Source organism: Lycorma delicatula, chromosome 1 (assembly GCF_047948215.1).
Source record: "Lycorma delicatula isolate Av1 chromosome 1, ASM4794821v1, whole genome shotgun sequence".
NCBI lineage: Eukaryota > Metazoa > Arthropoda > Insecta > Hemiptera > Fulgoridae > Lycorma > Lycorma delicatula.
The window spans coordinates 138,557,480-138,578,464 of record NC_134455.1 but is presented as its reverse complement, the minus strand read 5'-3'; the positions used below and the strand labels follow the sequence as shown (position 1 = coordinate 138,578,464).

Here is a 20,985-nt window from a genome sequence, read left to right as displayed (position 1 = left end):
CTGTAGCATCTCCATAGCAGAGTGACTGTATGACAAGAGGCACTGTCCTGTTGCAACCGGCAGTTATGCTCATCCTCTTTAGTGAGGCTGTGAACTGTTGGATAATTTCTTGGTAGACTGCAGCATCCACAGTTTTTTCAAAAAACAAAAGTCCTATAATTCATCGCCTTGAAACCACAAACATTTTTGTGTGGGTATTGGGGAAATTCAAACAGTGTGCAGATTTTAAAAATCTCAGGTCCAGTAGTTCTGACTGTTAACATACCCACAAAGTTGAAACTATGCTTCATCTGTGAAAAACACTTGATCTAAAATGCCAGTGTAGCTTCTAATGAAGTTCTTGGACTCTTGACAGTAGTGAAACCTTGTAACATAATTAGAATTACTTATCTTATGGAAAACCTGCATTTGATATGGATAACATTTCAGCATTTTCCTCACTGTAGTACGGGGTGAACCTAGTGAAATGTTCTTTCCTGGCTTAGTCTCCATAAAGATTTATGATGAAACTTGTAATGGCCACTTAAATGTACTGTACAATCTGCATTGTTAAAACTGTCCTGTGTCGGGCACGTTTCTGGTCTAATGCTGAACCTGTTTCACAAAATTGTTTAACTAACACTTTTCACTGGTGCTTCCTTTTCAAATTTCTCCCTGAATTTCCGCAGACACACAACATGAGATTTCATCTCTAAATAATTTTCCATTACAAATACAACAGTTAACAGTTTACAGTTCAACAGTTTTTTAACAAACAACACACGATTATGCAACCTTTTTCATAAGCCATTGCTTGACACAGATTGCCAATACTCAAATGTGGCAGCAATAAATAGTCCTCCCCATTCTAGCTCTAGTCATATCAACATCTTCCACATTATTTTACTCATCTCACACAAATAGTTTATATGTTAATATATGTTCAGTACAAACTAAGGGTTAAAATGGGGTAACATTAATTTTTAGTATTTTTTTATTTCTCAGTAACCAGTGAAGATATCACCTTAATTTTTGGTGTAAGTAATCTTCATGTGAATATTTAAAAACCAATTTTTAAATTTTTTGAAATTCAACCTTGAATGGAATGAAAAATGGCAAAAAAGTTTTGAACAATTATTGAAAATTTTCCCCACTTCCAACTACATTAAATATGATATTCACTCAATTTGGGCTTGCAAGTACTCTTCAAATAAATATAAAAAACCATTTTCATGTTTTTTTTAATTTTAATATTTTTAGAGATGAAAAATCAATCAGTGTTTTGTATATTTATGCTTCCGTTATTGTGTCAATCTTTATGGGATTTGGCTACATTGTGATGTTAATTTATGTTTGTAATTCTGACTATGTATTTCATAAGCAAAGCCACAAAGGATTATCTAAAAACCAATTAGTGAGTCCTGTACCGACCACTCTGTTGCTCTGAAGAAATTACAATACACTGGTAGTTTTTATAAATCAACCGGCTTTAATTCTTATTTATCATTATTATTCTCACAATCATGTGCTTAATGAACACAGACGGGTCTAGGGGATAGAGCCACCTGGCTAGACGAGAAGGGCAGCAAAGTGAGCCCTGATTACCTAACATCCCCTGCTGTGATGGGAAACACAAATAACCACATAACATGGATTAAACTGAGGAAGGTATGCTAATATATATATATATATATATATATATATATATATATATATACACACACGAGATCTGTAAATAAAGTAATGAGACTGGTTCAGAAAAACTTTTTTTTTCAGTCCAATTATACATGGACTCTATCACCTTTGGAATAGTTTCCTTGGGAAGCCACGCAATGCTTCAAATGGTTTTTCCAGTCTTCATAGCAGTGTTGGAACTCAGAAACTTGAATATCCTTCAGATGGTCAGTTCCCTCTATACGTAAATTCTAGCTAATTACAAAATATAAACTTATTCAGCCACTCCACAAGTACAGAAATAAAGAACACAATTTGTGTTCTAATATATATAATTAGCTAATAAATATATGTATACAGAAAAAATACCTTACTGGCTAAATTTACAACCTGTACTTTTTTTTAATTAAAATGTATACTTTTACATGGTAAAAATTTTCTTTATAATTATTTGTTGTATTTTTTATCTGATTAGTTTTTATATAATAAACGTATATTCTAAAACAATAAACACATGTAATTATTAAAAAAAAATGATAAAAATGAAAATATACACCTCTGCACAAGAAAGTATTGTAATATCCTACCGGTCATTTATGAAAGTCATCTCACAAAAGATCTTACTGTATTTTATATTTATACTATACTTATATTTACACTATATTATATTTATACTGGGTGCACAAAAACAGAATATTTGGGTTTTAATTTCTTATAGTATCTCTTGAACAGTGTACAGTGTGTAGAAAATACACAGTGTGTACAGTGTTTCAAAATGCAAAGAGAACAGTTTCAGTTGTGCGCATTGTACCATAGATTGATTTCCTTTTTTAGGGCCTCTAGTAAAGATAGTAGTGACTCCTGAACAGAAACCTTGTGTGTTTTGCAGTTTCCTAAATGTGAACCTCTTGTTACAGTTCAACATCCATTCTGTACAAAGTTTAATTTGGATCTCCTCAAGTGACAATAACATTCTTTTATAGCATAATAAGTCTGAAATGAAGAGAAGAGTATGGGACAACTGAAGTTATCCATATAAATTGTGAAATGCAAGGGGCTCTTTCCTGCATAGGAAAGAATAGCATGTTTGATGCCTGCATTATGCATGTAGACTTCATGATCAAAACTTTCTTGATAGTAGTGAAAACCAACATTTCATTTTAATGGAAAAATTAACACACATAATGTTCATATCTGGGAACAAACCACTGAATTGGTTGGCACAGAACCAATAAAGGAGCTTGTTTGCAGTTTGATCACATGGGGGATCTTTCATTTGAGGTTTTATAAAGCATCTTGTATATGTGTTTCCACCACTATCTACTATCCTATTCAATTTAAAGCACAAGATTGAGGTAGTTGTAGCTTCCATTATTATAAACACGCTGATTGAAGTATGGGACAAACTCTCCTATCAATTGGATATGTGCAGCATAACAAAAAGTACTTGCATTTGAAAAATTGTAAATGTTATTCTTTCATTTTATTTATGATTCACTACTGTCAGAGTTTTAAATTTATATATATTATATTTTTAAAATAAATTCTTTTATGAGTCACACTCCTTTGTACTATATACAAATATAGTTATTTTATTAGATCAATCAAAGTACAGAATAAATGGAGTAGGATGACTTACCTTATTCCACTATATATGCAGGAGTGCTTTTACGATTTACTCGCATCATCAGGTGCATTACATATTCATATATTCATCTCAAATCACATTACAAACTTCATAAAATATAATAACTTATCAATAATTTATTTAATTTAAAATTTAAAACCTTTAGTCTTTTTATTTTAAGAATTTAAACTTTTATTCAGTTAAATTAATAATTAAAACAAAATTCTTAATTTATTTTTATTAAAAATAATGTGTAACTACAGTATATAGGAACCCACATCTAACAAAACCAGATATATATATATATATATCTTCAAATCACCCATGGTCACATAAAATTAGTACTTAAACATGACAAACAGAGCAATTAATTATACAAAGCAAAATGGAAATAAAAATAAATTAAACAAAGAAATAGTATTATAAAACAAATTGCCATATATAATGGTTATGATAATTCTTCGGTAGATAATATATATATATAACAATATAAATAAATGATCAAAAATTAAAAATAATACATATTTAATAACATTAAACAGCACACAAAAAGTTGACAATGTATATTTAAAATATGTATATACTGATAAAATAATTGAACATATTACAAAGGTTTATGACAAATTTAAACCCACAAACCAGACAAATAACCACATAATAAAACACCTAATAATTAATAAACATAATGCTTTACCTGATTTATATAACTGAGTGGAATTTATAAAATTGAATGTAATGATTGTGACCATATTTATGTAGGAAAGACCTTTAGATCCTTTAAGGCTAGATTCTTGGAACAGTTTAGAAATGATAAGAAAGGTAAACTGGGGGTTTCTCTAATGTATCTGATCAATGCACTTCTACATGTCTGAATCTTCCCTTTGTTATTCTAATTACAGCACCCTGATATATCTTAACTGTAAGCATCCAATGTTTTGTAGTTGACTTGATTTGTAATTACAGATATCTGTTTTAACTATAATCAAAAATGAGTTTGTAACTTTCGGTGATCTCCCTGTAATATACAAAGATTCTATGTATAAAAATACCTACATGATATTAACAATCAAGAAGGCATTAATGAAAGCTACTTGAACACATATTTATGTACACGTTAAACAATGATGCAGAAGTCAGATTAAAAAAAAATTAATTTGCATTGTTTAAAAATTAATCAGGAAAGTAATACTATTTCTGTAAAAGAAAATGTTTTAGATATATTGAATAGAAGATTTTTTAAAAAAATTGTGTGTTGAAAGTTATTTATTGTAAGCTGAAGATTGTATTGCATACACTAAAACAAATTCTTTGTCCAGTTTGATAAAGAATTTTATTTATTCTTAAAAAATAACAATGTTGTTATTTTTAAGATACGCTATTTTTTAATTAACTATTATTATATTGTTATTTTTTTTAAAAATATTATTATTTTATAAGAATATTTAAAAAATGTTTAGTTTTAACAAAGACGGCGATCTCATATATATATAAACATACAGACAGTTTTGAGATTATTTAATTTTTTAAGTATCATTCTACATGATTCTCATTTATGGGCACCAAAGAACAATCTGACAGTCTGTTTTTGCACCTTGAAAGTGCATTCTGACTCTTTGATGGGTCCCGTTGATGATATTGCATTTGCTTAACAGAAATATACATAAGCATAATAAATATTTCATAATTATGATAAGCTTAATGTTTTATTGAGGTCCTTCAAAGCAAAACAGTAAGGTTTGATTTTGTTGTAAACTGAATTGATTTGATCATCCCACAAGAACCTTTCATCTAATAAAAGACCCAGAAATTCTGCTTTATGAGCAATACTACTGTTATCATCGACAGGAGTTCTATCTGAACAGTTACCAATGTTACATCTAAGCAGTACAGTGTAACCTTTTTATTCATATTTAAATTTAGATGCTTACAATCCATTCACTGAAAAATTATTTTAACTGCTAACATGAAATTTTTTAAGTCCTTTTAAAAAGGATCATCAAAAGAACTTCTGCACAAAACAAAGATATGGGGCTTCAAAGCAAAACAGTACGGTTTGATTTTGTTGTAAACTGAACTGATTTGATTAAAAATAAGGTCTTTTTTTAAGTGGTTAAAAGATAACAATTACATGAAAAAAAATCCTGCTTACAAATAAATGATCAATGATTTTTTAAGAAAATTATTTATTTATAAACCAACAACAGACACCCATAAATAGTTATTAATTGACGATTATGAATTATGTAGTGTGTGAAAAATACAGATCCTGACCAGGACATGAACCCAAAACCTATGGGTGATTGGCAGAGATGCAATGACTCCACCATGGAGATTGGCAGTTCATTTGCAATCCATCTGAAGCACACTCCTGTTCTCTTGTATTAGGTCTAATTGTAAATTAGTTTACTATTATTCATATTACATACCTAATTTAATTTAATTTATTTAACTATTAACTATTTAACGTAGTTAAATCTACAACAATTTACTAAATCTACAAATAAACACACAGACAAAAATTTTTATTATTGAAATTTTATTTTTCGCTGAAATTATCATAAACAAAATGGAAGAAATTTACATCTTAATTTGAAAAGTAACAAGAAAAGAAAATATTCACAAATATTGAATGAAAGTATTATATTTTTAAAATTTAATTTAACATGCACAGTTAAAAATAATTTAATAGAAGCACATTTCAAAATTCCTCCTTTAGCAAATTTAATTCACAGTGATCCAAAAGATTAAGACAAAATCTGTTCTATAATTTAATACACCTTATGAAAGAGGTACATCTTTGACTGTCTGTAGGTATTTTATTTAATCACAGATTTCACTCTAATCTTGCACAGACTCCAAAACAAGTCACATAAAATGTATGATGCTTTTATGGCATACAGAGTGTAATTCAATGTGAGTAGATGTGTTGCAGTGTAAACACTTAAATAAACAGTAGTGCAGTTCTTAATACTCATAACAAAGCTTATCATGTGCACCATTCAAATAACTTTTTCTTTGATCAGTGATTTTTGCTTTCAGCAGTAACATTTTTTTTATGAAAGAGTGGACATCAACAGTGATAGTCACTAGCCCAGATAAATATTATATACTGTTTATGTAATTAAAATTCAAGATATAAAAGTAATAAGGTGTTAAGTCCTTTAATCATAGCAGCCACAAAGGTATAGCTGCCATTCCTACCCAACACTGAGGAGATTCATTAAAATTGTTGCTGTAGAACAAAACAACACCAGTTTATTGAAATATTACATTTCAACCAAAAAAACTTTAGGCAGTATATATAACTTAATAACATATTAATAAATAATACCACAATTGGTTCTGAAAAAAAAAGATCAAGTATGTGGGCACCCTGCATATTCAAGTTCACATTGTTTGAATCTCAAGTAAGCAATGGTTCAAGACAGTTGGTTGTTCATTAGTTCACATCCTGCTGTTGTCATTGAATTTAAAAAGACATAGAAAAGGATTCCTCATAATTGAACAATAGCTGATAAAGGATTCCAAGGATGGGAAGTATATATCTATTTGGTGTAATGAGTGTAACTAACAACTTAAGTTTGTCCCCTAGAAAAAATGAGATTTTTTTCAAACCTAATCTGCTTGTTTTTTTTTTAATAATCCAGGGTATTGTAAGGGATAATAGTATAAACTGCACTTGAGATTGTTTGCTGAGCATTTTGTAATTGGAATCTATTGGTTTACTGTTTTCAATTAGTACCAAATCCAGGATATATCCATGGCCCAAGAATGGATTTATTTAAAGCTATACTAATCAAGCATGCTCTGAGGATACTTTTCAGCAACTCAAAGGTGTACCTGCAACTATACCAGTAAGCAACAAAAGAAACACAGCTGATGTGCTGAGGTTGATTGATAAATTCTATTAGCCCTGTCTCATATTTGTTTTGTATCAAATAGATCACATTAAACTGAAGTACACACAAACAAAATCAAGCTTCCTAATTCATCCTGAAATACAATTGTAAACCAGTATTAGAAGTAGTGAGAATAAAAATAATTTGTTAAAAAAAAAAAAAAAAATTGTGTTAGGGTTGTTCGAAAGTTCTCTGCCTGACAAAGAAAATACAAGATTTTTCAGCACTGAAAAACCTTGCAATTTGATACATTTAGACCAACTACTTTTAAGATTTTTAATACCTTCAGTATAATGAGACTTGTCCAACTCAGCCAAATAAGTGATTATCAGTTTTGATCTTATCATTTGAAATTACTCCTCATCCAGTGAACCACTTCTTCAAATGTAGGAAGAAAAAGTAATTGCTGGGAACCAAATCCAGCAACTACTGCACATGTAGAAGCATTCTGAAGTGTAAGTCATGGAATTTTGCGGCAGTAACCTGAGATATATATACAGACCCATTATCGTGTTGAAAAAACCACTTTCTTTATGGTCAAATGTTGCTTTTATTGAGATGTTTGTTGATTTTTAGCTTAATAACACCCTTCAGTTGGTCCAGTAGTGAAGCATAATATTCCCTGGTGATGGTTCTGCTTTTTTCCAGGTAGTTTATAAGCACCACACCATGCGAATTCCAAAAAAACTTTAGCCATGACTTTGCTGATGGAACTGTTTTCACTTTCTTTAGCACACTTTCTTCTGCTCCCTCCCACTGTTTGGTCTCTGGCGTGTAATTGTGAATCCACGTTTAATATACTATGTCAAAGAAACTTAGTGAAATTTTGTTTAAGTAAGTCTAAACATTCTTGAGAACTGTTCAGTCAAATGTGTTTAGTCAACATTTGACAATAGTGACACCCATCAAGAGGAAAGCTTTTTTCATAACCAAAACATAGTGTAAAACATAATGAACATTATCTATTGAAATGTTTGCAAATGTCAGTAAACTTACATATATTCAGTTGGTAATCATTTAATATAGAATTATGGATTTTTGTGACCATTTTGTCGGTTATAACAGTTTTTGGGTACAACCGATTGTTTATTATCTTGAATGGGTGTACAACCATGTTTAAATTCAACAGCCCAATTTTTTACCATCAAAAATGAAGGCGAAGAATCGAGTTTGTCCATTTTTCAGAAAATGTCAGAACTTGTTTGTTTTAGTTGATTACCACAAACTAAATACACACGATTGAAACTTCACAGTAAGCAATATACAGGATGATACTTGATAAATATCACAGTCCATTTGCTCCATCTCTACAGGTTGAGAACTTTCTGAACAACCCTGGTATAAAAAATAAACAATAATTAAGTGCATTTATCTAGTGCATGTTGGCATTGCGAAAAAACATATTGCAGTTTTATTTATATAGTACATACTTTTTAAATTATACAGTTAAGTTCATTATTTATCAAAAATGAATTACTACCTTTATGAATTAATTAATAAAAGGTGAACTATATTTACATGTTTGATCAATTTAAAAAAAATATATATATATTATATTTTTAATTAAATTTTATTTACATGTACTTAAAACTAGGATTCACCTATTTAATACTACCACTACCTTATGTTTGAAATGATTCCACCACATCATGCTACATTACCCATATACAGTGAACAATTATTAGTTTTACTTTCTTTTATTTTTAAACAGCTCCAAACTCATCCTGCCACTTCTTCAGTTTTGGTAACATGTGTGATGCTGATGGTCTTGTACGTTCAATTGCCTCTTCCACATCTTCAGTTGTAATTATCTTTAATTCCAATGATTTGAGTTCAGATGCTGCTGTAAATAAATTTAAAACAAATTTAATTTTAAAATATTCAAAAAGGTTAATATTATAAGATACATATGATTTTAATAAAGAATGGGAATGCTTAAAAATCTTTTCAATAGTTAAACACAGAAAAATAAAATTTAGCAAATTCTTTTACCTTGTAATGATTTATTTTTCCATATAAAGTCAACATAAATCCAGGGACCCTCCCACAGGGGACTAAAAAATTTTAAATGGAGATAATAAAGTTATCACATCATTTTAAAACAACATTGAAAACAGAAACTTAAGCATTAAATAGAAAACAAAACAAATTAAAAAATTTAGACTTTTTCAAAATAAAATTATAAAATGTGACAGAACAACTTTAGTTTTAAACAGATTAAAAATCTTTTTCATTATTCTAAATTAAATAATTTAAAAAAAAAAATTAATTATCTGAGACATTTTTATTCATAAGTTGACAATAATGAAAAACATTAAAATGACCACATTTGAAGAATACATTTTTGTTTAATGTTTTTCAGTTTGTTTCAAAAGTGATCTATAGTAAATTAAGCACTTAACAATGAGGGTTTCATCTGCCTTTTTCTATTTCTGTTTACCCTCTGGAACCACTGTAAAATATTACTTCAGATGATGGTGTGTGTGAGTGTAATTGAAGTTTAGTCTTGTACAATCTCAGGTCGACTATTCCTGAGATGTGTGGTTAATTGAAACCCAACCACCAAAGAACACCGGTATCCACGATCTAGTATTCAAATATGTATAAATGTCCTTTACTAGGATTTGAACCTTAGAACTCTTGACTTCAAAATCAACTGATTTGCAATGACAAGTTGCGGGTTGGAGTAGACCAACCCGATGAAATTGGGTTTCATCTGCCTGAGTTCCAAGAATTCACAAATTCATTTCTTGTGAAGCCAGATTTATCATTAACCCGAATATGACTAATAAAATTGGGATTGTGTGCATATTTTCTAATTAACTGCTGAGAGAATTTATCTGTTTATTACAATGTTATGGTAATATCTTGTAGTCACATTATATAAAGTGTGTACAGTTATTGCTCCCAAAATATTGCCAACACTTGTTTTTTTTTGTGAAATTTTTATAATAACTTCAAAATACAGGCCACTGATACCAATTAATTTTGAATACAATTGTTCATGATGGGTGGGAGAGATACCCAGTCATCATGAGTCCCGTATCTCAAGTACTCAAAGAGTAGAATATTTTTTTTACTTAATTCTTTACTTGCATACTTACACAATTTATTGTTCTATTTAATTTTTCCCTAAATAGTAGAATGTCGAGGGTGGAGTTCTTAGTAGCCAAACCCAATTTGCCAAGAATGTTATGTAAATTTTACAATAATTCTCTTGGAACCACTAGATACATAGTTCTGGGACCAGTTTTATTCAAACTTTCTGGTCAAAAACAAAAATGTTTATATTTTTATTTATTCTCTTTGTTAAGTACTATCTCAGAAATCTCTCCTTCTTCAACATACTGTTTTATAAACATGTCAGTATTAGAAATCAATAAAAGTACAAAAAAAAAATCAATACAACAAATTTAAATCTCTCAGTTATGAAAATATAATTAATAAAAAATCAAAATTTGAACATGGTGTTCGGCTTATTTATTATTTATTAAGACAACAGCATAGAGAAATAATATTTTTAACTTGTATTATTAAAAAAAATAACTAAAATAAAAATAACTACAATTATATAATAGTATAGTCACAGTTAAATATAAAACTATTGCATTATAATAACATAACAGGTTTATTATCAACCGACAGATAGCATCAGAATGATTCATTTTAATTCAGTGACTGGAATTATAACATACACATCTGCAATTTTAATATATTTAAATTACTAAGTAACATTCTGAATTACCAGAGATCATTGTGGAAGTACTTTTTGAAGAAAACGAAAAAAGCAGTAAATGACAAAAATGGATTTTCATAAAATAAATGCTATTGTTGCTTTATATAATTTTGATTTATACTATCAAAGAAGGTAGACAGACTTTGTTTGTATGTACTATTTATTAAAACTTGCTATATTAAAAACTACAGAGTAGCATTCACCACACCTTGACATTGTCTCTAAATACTACCACTAATAACTAATTTTATGGTATTATTTAACTAACAACAAACCTTTACTGGATAATTCTAATGCAGAAAATGCTTTCCTCATTGCATTCATGGCTGTTTCTTTACACACTAACTTAATGTCAGAACCTGAATAACCTTCCATTTTCTAAAAAAAAAACAAACAAAAAACAATGAATAATAATAATGTATACAAAGTATTGCGTAATTATTCATAATGTATGAAAAAATTCAGAGGTGAGCTCTCGGAATCATTTGAGATCAGAACAGGACTGCGCCAAGGCGATAGGTTCTCACTGCTACTATTCAATTGCACTTCAGAAATAGTAATGAGGGAATGGATTAAAAAATGCTCCCAAAAGTAAAAATAGGCTGAAAAATCAAATCAAACTGTCTTGGTTTCACTGATGACTTGGCACTGCTAGCAAACTACATCGACAAAGCTAAATCACAGATATTAGAACTTCAAGACATTGTAAATAAAATAGGCTTCTAGATATCATTTGAAAAAAGACAGAAATTATGCCCCAAAAATCCAGCAGGATTAAAAAAAGTAAACATAAAATGTAATAAAATCAAAATAGTAACCAGATTTAAATACCTCTGAGAATTAATAACAAACAACCTAAACAAAAAAACCTCAATCCAAATAAGAAAAAACAAAGTAGCTAAAGCTCAAAAATTAATCTGGTACAATTTACAATAAAAAATGCCTATCAATAAAGATAAAAATAACACACTACAACACAGTTTTAAAACCAGAAGCCATTCATGCAGCAGAAACACTCTTCCACCTGATCCAACAATTAAATACAGGCTCCAGAAAATTGAAAGAACCTGCAGGGCAATTGCAAAGACGGGCAGTGGTGGATTGTACCCGACAAAGTCATGTACAAATAGTTAGAACCCGTCACTGACATCATGTGTAAGAGAAGACTAGGATTTATTTGGACATATTATGAGGATGCAAAATTCAAGGCTTCTGAAATGGCTAGTACAGTATAATCTCGACTCGAAAAACACCAAGACAGAATGCAGATGGATCAGAGAAATAACAGAGGATCTGAAGGAAATTGGCCTCATACCAGAAGACACCACAAATAAGATAAAATTAAACAAGAAAGTCTAGAACAAACATACTTTCTTCACATTCACAAAAAGAACTCGCAACATGAACATTTTCAACACTAAAAAAGGTACAGAGATCGGAACGTATGAAAAAGTACTGGGAGGAGCGCAAGGCCCAAACAGTCCCATCAAAGACACTTTGAAAATGGACTGACGAAGTGATCCTATGCGGTCAAAAAATATAATATTAATAATGTATACAAAATTATAATTTAGCAAAATCAAATCATTCTAGTAAATTGCATTTAACCATCATACCTATCTACCCTATGTGTAAAGCAACAAAAAAAGAATTTGGGTTAATATCACTAAATATTATTATTTAAGGTCTTTTTTATGTTAAATGTCTTAAAATGATGTACAAGTCTTTGGGAGCATTGTGATGGACTATGGTTGGGTTAGTCAGGGTGGTGTGTATACTCGTAATTTTGAACTGTAGGGGTAATCTATGTGGTTAATCTTGGGGAGGAGCTGAAAAATGTCTCTACTTGAACTCGGGATCCTCCTATTAAGATGTTTATATGTTTTTAAAGTAGCAGACATTTTTCATACTAGACATTATATTTATGAGGATTGTTATAGTTGTGTTTGTAAACCTCTTTGAGGTATATAAGTATATATGTTTTGCCATGGCCAAGATTTGAGGTCTTTAGGAAATAATCTGCCTACATGGCACTGCAAGTTTTTAATATGCTACCCACATATTATTAAAAAATTGAGAATCAATTAGAAGTATTTAAAGCCAAGGTATACTCGTGTCTGTATTGAGTATTTGATATGAATGCTTTTTTTTTTAATTGACTCCGATCTCTGTAGGACAACATATGTAGTTTCATTAATTGGCATCTCTTTTCTTTAGTTCACAGTATTTTTAATTTTGCATAGTGTTCTTGAATTTTCTGGATCAATTCTGTTCTTTTCTTCCTTAATCCTTCACATGTTTTAAGTTTTTGTTTGTATGTGTCTTGTCTGTTTCTTTTAAATTTTCTTTGACCTGTTTGAACTACTTGATCATTGCCTTTCTTTTCCTTCCTTGGTTAGCCTGTTTTCATCCATTCTTATAAAGTATCTGTAGAAGGCAAGACTGTGATTCCTCATCACAACTGTAGTTTATTTACCTTCCAGTAAAGTATATAGTTTTTTCGTAGTTTCCAATCAGCTTCTGCTTGTCTGGGTCCTAGTATTTTTCAAGTTTTATATTTCTCCTTGTCTAAGATTGTCCATTCAACTAAAAACAATATCTTCGGTCTTACCATTGTGTGTAATACCTAAGTTTCTCCATCATGAGATTCATTTCTTGTTTTACATATATAAAGTGTATCACGAAGTTCTCCCTGACTTTCATAACCTATACTACTCGTGAAAATATTGTTAATAGTTCATCAAAACATTTCTCCTAAAATGCTTCGTTTGCGAGATACGGCTAATGAAAGATTTCGCTAGGATATCAGCTACCCCGGTAAATGAGGTCGTACTGAAATTTTTAGGTCGCTAATTAAGCGGCAAAAATTAGTGATTTCTTATGGTTTTTGACCTGAAAAATCGAATAAAATAAATACCACTATGGTATCTGCAGTTGTTTTTATAAAAATCTGGAAACCAATTAATTGGGGTAAAAACCCTGTTTTTTATGTTTGACGTGCAAAAACATTGTTAAATGGGTTATAAACATGTAAAACTTTTAGACAAAATTTGTAGAGAATTTAATTATGAAAAAATGATGCAAGATAAATTGAATAAAACAAAGAAAAAGTTGGAAAAATTTGAATTTTATTGAGAAATAATTACATTTGTCATATAATTACTTATTTAATGTAAACAAAAACCAAATTCATTTTTGGTGATGTGAAAAAATTGTAAAACAGTATTTACAGTTTTTAAAAAACTGGAAATTATTCAACAATTGTAAAACAAAAATAAATAAATAAAAATTACTTGGATAATAATTTTTTTTATTAATGACAAATACAATAAATTATATGAAAAATTAGCACAGCTGATCAGCAATGCACAATGCTGTATTAGTTTTTAAACCAATCTGTAATGTAAACTGTGCTGTCGTTAGCGAAGGTTTTCAGTGAATTTTAGTTTGAACGTGATTTGCTTGCCATTGAAGTAATGCCGTACTTATTTAACAGAGGAATAGCTGATATGGTATTTATTTTGAGTGTATGTATTTCATATTCTATAGCTGCTGCGGTATGAAAGACTTCTGCGATATGGTATTTATTTTGAGTGTATGTATTTCATATTCTATACCTGCTGCGGTAGATTATGAAATACGTTTTCCGAACCGAATGAAAAATACTGTACACAAAAGAAAAATACATTCTCGTGAGAAATTAATTGTCCGGATTAAGGATATGGCTGAATAACTTAAGGACAGTCCTAAAGAATTTAATTTGTTCAGAATTAAATTCTCTATAAATTTTGTCTAAAGGTTTAATGTGTTTATTACCCATTTAACAAAGTTATTGTACGTCAAACATAAAAAATAAGGTTCTTAGCCCAATTTAATGGTTTTCACTCCAGATTTCTCAAAAACTACTGCAGATACGGTTCCGGGACCTATTTTATTCAAATTTTCAGGTCAATAAACAATTCTGACCCTTAATTAATGTCCTAAAAATTTCACTACGACCTCATTTCACCTGGTAGCTGAAATCCGAGCAAAATCCTCCACTAGCCGTAACTCGCAAACGAAGAGTTTTAGGACGAATGTTTTTATATGAACTTCATCCATTATTTTCACGAGTAGAATTGGTTATGATAGTCCCGGGAGAATTTGGTGATATACTCTGTATACGAGATCTGTAAATAAAGTAATGAGGCTAGCTTTTTTTGGCAGCCACAGTGGCAACACTGTAAAGTTACTAGTAAACATATGGTTATTATATGACCAGCTGATTTATATTAGGTATTCATATTTTTAGTCTATCGTACGTGAGACGTAAACAAACTTTTCGTGAAACGAGTTTTTGTTGGGCGTTACAAAAATGAGTGATACCAATTATGAATAACGTTGTGCAATCAGGTTTTGTGAAACTCTGTGAGAACGTTACTGAAACTTTTTCAAAATTGAAAAGAGCGTATGGAGATGACGCTCTGCACGAGTCCATGTTTTTAGGTGGTTTAAAGCATTTTCGAATGGCCGGGAATCAGTTGCGAACCATCCACGTTCTGAAAAACCGTTAACGTCAAAAAGTGACGGCAATGTTGAACGAATCAGAGATTTGATACGGTACAACCGGCGATTAACTGTCAAAATGATTACAGAATAATTGAATTTTAATCGTACCACAATCCATCAAATTGGACATGAAAAAGGTTTGTGCAAAATTGGTCCCAAAAAACCTTACTGTTGAACAAAAAAACAACAGGGTGAAAGAGTGTGCCCCAATTTTCTAGGGCGAATTGAAACTGATTTTCTAAAAAAATGTTATTACTGGTGATGAATCTTGGATATTTGAGTACGAGCCAGAAACAAAACGCCAGAGCAAGGAGTGGTATACTTTAAACTCACCACGTCCCAAAAAAAGCAAAAATGAGCAAATCAAAACCATGCTAATTTGTTTCTTCGGTAGTAATGGCATTGTCCATAAGGAGTTTTTGCCTACAGGACAGACTGTAAACCAATATGTTTACAGAGAAATTCTTGAAAGACTGCAGAAAAAAATTGCCCGCGTGAAATCAGTCATTAAAGACAATTGGATGCTGCAAGGTGCATCCTGGCAATGCACCTTGTCACACTGACAAACCGTTTGAAGCGTTGCGTGGCTTCCCAAGGGAACTATTTCGAAGGCGATATGAGTCCATGCATAATTGGATTGTAAATAAAAGGTTTTTCTGAACCAGTCTCATTACTTTGTTTATAGACCTCGTATATCAACTTATTCAATACATTTTTTTTTATGATATGATTTTTTTAATTTTTGAGCTATTTTTATTAACTTTTAATAAAGTTCTAGTGTGTAATATTTTTAATGTCTAGTTTAAATTTTATTATAAACGGTTAAATTAAGTTTAATTTAAGTAGTCGGTCAACGTGTCTGGTTGAATACACAAATCAAGCTGCTCAATAATTTATTACTGTTACGCGCCTATTGTATAAATGCAATAGAAATGGTTTAAATAATGTATACTTTTCTTGGTCAATATCTACACTGTCAAAACTACTCATCTTGTTTTGTTTTCTTTAAATTAATATTCCGTACATATGTTAGTTGTTACTTGGCGTAGCACTCGCTGAAGATTTTTTTCATTTGTTTTCTTGTACACTTCTCTTTTTATTTAGTTGCATTATTAAAATAAAATGGGCTGGTAATTTTAATCCGGAAGTATCCAGAATGTACCTGTTGTAATTTCCACATAACATATTTTTACTTAAGAGATATCTTTTTTTGTTTATTACAACTGATAACAATCGATGTAAGTTAATTTTAATTTTACTGGTTTTACTGTTTTAAATAAGTGCATTAAGCACAAAATAGTTATCTTTTATACATTGTGTTTACCCTTAATATTTTCAATTTATAAATTGTTTGTGGAAGTAAATAAATGTGTGATGCTTTTTTTTAGGGGAAAAACATTTTTATGTGATCGCCCGGGAAACAAAAATATGAAATATAAAATCTAATAGAACAACAACGAAAATTAAAACAAAAGAAAAACTTAAAGTAGAAATTTAAAAACAAAATGAAAACAAAGGCAAAATAAAAACGTAAACTAAAATGTTAAACGAACAATTACTGTAAAAAAGAAACTGTAAAAACTGTTAAAAAGTATGTAAAATATTAACACTTCGGAAAAACAAAAAATCTGACCCAAAGCTTCTTTATTACTGCCCAGGATTTGGCGAAAATTTCTGGTCAATTTAAATTTACGACGCAAGGCTGCATAACATGCATTCCACAAGGATGAGGTGCACAGTCAAGTTGCAGTTGCATCGTACGCATACTGGTGCATTTTCTGCTGACATCAGGTACCCGTGAGTAGCTCTTGAATGTCCTATCCGAAATCGGCAAAGGACCGCTTCCTCTCGGCGAATCTTCCTGTGGGAGGAATACCATGGCAACTCAATATCTTTGACATGTCGAAGTTGTTACCTGCTTTGGCAACCCAGTCATCCTGCCACCTTGCACGAAGTGTGAGTTTCACACAGTTAATAAAGTCGGATGTAGTAACACGGGTAGTGAAGGATAGTTGACTACATGCGTCTTTAGCAGCGGAATCTGCACGCTCATTACTTGGAATCCCCACATGGCTAGGGATCCAGTAGAAATTCACTTGTGTGTTGCGATGGTTCAACTCGTTGATTGCATTGTGGATTTTAGTGACGATAAGATGTCTGGAATAAAAGTTTTCTAAGGCTTGGAGAGCACTACACAAGTCGCTACAAATAAGGATATGAGGGTATTCAGGGTTAATGATATTCAAAGCCTTATTTATAGCGTATAGTTCAGCAGTAAAGACACTAGTAATACAGGTAGACCAAATATATAGGTTCGATCATTAACAATAAATGCGCATCCAACGGTATCGTCCTGTTTCGACCCATCCGTATTACTACTGCGCCTGGGTTTGTCTTGGAGAGAATATCATGAAATATTTGCCGAAATAAAATAGGTGGTATTGATTCTTTATTGTACATCGTGAAGCCAAACATAAAATTCATTAAGGTTGGTTCTCCACGGAGGATATGAACACGGATAATTTGGAAAAATAGAAGGCATTTATAAGGCGCAGTAAACATCGGGCACGAACACCCACACCGCGTAGGATAACGCGGATGGTCCTTATACCTTCGAAAATAAGGATTTCCAAGGACTGCGTCAAAGACCGGGTGATTTGGCTGTCCATTAAGACGGGTAAAATAAGCTGCTAAAATCCTGGTCCCATTTATCCCAAGTGATGGCTCACCGTAGTCAACAAGAATGCTTACAACAGGGCTTAATCTAAAGACATCTGTAGCAAGCTGAAGGAAATCATGACGTACAGCATCCAGCATTTTAAATACGATATTACGTGCCGAAGAGTAGGTAACACAACCGTAATCTAAATGGAATCGAACTAAGGAACAGTAAAAACGCAACACACATGACCGATCGGCATCCCAATTGGTATTGCTAAGGTCCTTAGCAATACTAATTGGGATATGCTGTGGGTCCCACAGCATATCTCAAAGTTTGGAACATTTTGACTTTAATTCTCTGATGTATTTCACTCACGTAAGGTGGCTTTAAAAAATAAACCTAAAAATCTGACATCAGGAGAGATAGCAATTAGATCTACACAGAGAAAGACTTATGGAATAAAGGGGTCCCGCAGACGAGATAAGACTATACATTTTGTTTTCTCAGGTGAAAATTTGAAGCTGGTAACCTTGAACCAAGCTTCAAAGTGAGATATAGCGTTCTGTAGAAGTCTCTCTGCTGTGGCTGTTGAACGGGACGGGACGCAATATATATGGCAAAATCATCAATAAATAAAGAATATGAAACAGGCGTCTGCACACATTCAGTAATACTGTTGATGGCTATAAAAAATAAGGTGGCAATACACTTCCTTGAAGTACTCCATTCTCCAGGATGACGCTATCTGAGAGAGAATCCCCAACACGGACACGGAAAGTTGGGGGGTCAGGGACCTTTCAGAGGGTCACGATTGGATTCACTAATTGCGACTAAGGACTTTTTGTTCACTTTCGTCAGCTCTGAGGTAGTGGCTGTAAGTGAAGCGACTTGATCAGATAACAAGATTTTTAGCTAACTGCAGGATCAGCACTGTTGATTACCTAAATTTGTGCGAGTTTGTTTTGATGTAGCGGTGGCAGACGATACAACTGGTTTAATTAGGTTCCGTGAGTTAATTGTTTTTCTGTATTCTCTGCGTGCAGCCGGAAATGATATCTTCTACTCGGTAGAGATTTTGAAAATTGCCTTTTCTTCTTTAAAAGTTGGGCAATCTCGGGAGCGGGCTGTATGTGAACCACTGCAGTTCGCACATTTTTCATCTTCATGTCAATTCGTGTCATTGTGGCCTTTCTAAGCACACCGAGCACAGATCTCAGTCTTCGAGCAAGATATTGCAGCTGACCATGCAGCGAACCGACAGGTAATCCACTGTGGCACATCGTGCTTACGTTTATACCGCCCATATTAGTAACGCATAAGAGAGATCTACTCTGTTCATCGTTATGAGTTTTAACCTTTTCAGATCAGGAAGCCAGTAAAATGGCTCTGTGCGGTGACAGTTTTAAAACGCTGTTACAAAATCATTTTGTATTGGATCTAAGTCGGTTATTTTTTTTTTATATTCACAAAGGAATCAGTTTTATTATACAATTTGAACTATGGTTATACGAAGTAAAATGTTTTATTTGGACAAGAAAGAATATGACCATTTTTTTCTCAGAAATGTGCTTGTGTGTCTGCGTATGTGTGACTAGTGTATTATAATTGCTATGAGGGTTACCGATTTATTTATTATTTACAAAAATAGCTTATTATATTAGCAACATAACGATGTATGAAACACATAATAAATTATGTTATACGGCACACACAAAAAAAGGAATTGTGGTCATAAATGTGTCACTTTTATTTGAGGCCTAATAAATCTTTTCTGACAAAAGATATCGGCATCAATGAAACACATACCGATTCGTAATGAATAACAGTATACAGTAAAATGGTTTTTTGTCAATCTGAATAGTCTTTTAAGTGGTGGGGATTTTTATAAAACGTAGTTACGAAACATATGTTACTTTATTGTGTGAGAACGAGTACACGCAAATGCATTACATGCGTACAACTGCAGTAAGTACTTACTATCGCATACCGTCGTTCCGTTGGTAATATATTATTTCATAATTTTTTTCAAAATTACATCGGTTTTTTTTATTCAGTGCGATTTTTTTCACATGTTGGGCGTTTTTTTTAAATTTGTGATTTTTTTTTTATTTGCCGTAATTTTTTTTTTATCGAGACAATGAATGACGAACAGATTAGGTTTGCTCTTGACGAAGGACTTTCAGATTATGATGAAAAGGACAGTGACGACCTTGAGGGCTTGGACGACATCAAAAATACTGAAATTAGGGGTATCGATTTTTCGGAACCGCATCTCCTGAATTGTAGTAGCGACGATGATGATCCAGGTCATTTGAGTAGTGATACTGACATGGAACAGAAAATAAATGTAGCCGGTTCAGTTCTACATCCACATGCTGAAGGAAACTGTAATATATTTCATGAAATCCATTATCGTTCTCCAGTGCAGTTGGATGTTGAAATGCAACCAGCTGTTGAGTTTCCTCTCCAAGATGAGGAACTCGACACGGCGGAGTTACAAGAAAATCCAACTGACCGGGCCCAAAATGACGAAACAGTTACAGATGACGAAGGTTACGAGTTGGAAGGTCGTCTGCCGGTTCTTGGAAATCCCTGGTTAGTTTGTACTGATAGGTGTAAATATGACACACTAAACTGTTTGCCTTTTACGGGTCCGGAACCAGGTGCATTTGTAAAGAATCCTGACCTTTTGGCTAAATCCGCTCCTCGTAAGAGAGGTCGGCCTAAGAAGCGTCGTAGGAATTTACAGAATGTGCCTGAATATATTCCTGATCCCCGAATTCATGGGCAGACGCCGTTTGCCGTATTTATGTTGTTTTTTGGGCTATCCTTGAAAAAGTAACATCACAAACTAATTTGT

The 20,985-nt window shown here is 31.8% G+C and overlaps 1 protein-coding gene across 1 annotated transcript in view; it reads right to left on the bottom strand.

Annotated features, from left to right (window-relative positions):
- Positions 1-8,811: 8,811 nt before the first annotated feature.
- Positions 8,812-20,985, bottom strand: part of LOC142317667 (katanin p60 ATPase-containing subunit A-like 2) — a 60,973-nt gene continuing 48,799 nt past the window's right edge. Inside the window, exons 8-9 of the mRNA XM_075354221.1 lie at positions 11,197-11,293; positions 8,812-9,022 (exon numbers count right to left, since the gene is read on the bottom strand). Coding sequence (XP_075210336.1) covers positions 8,883-9,022; positions 11,197-11,293 — 237 coding nt within the window. The 3' untranslated portion in view covers positions 8,812-8,882. The remainder of the gene's footprint in view (positions 9,023-11,196; positions 11,294-20,985) is intronic.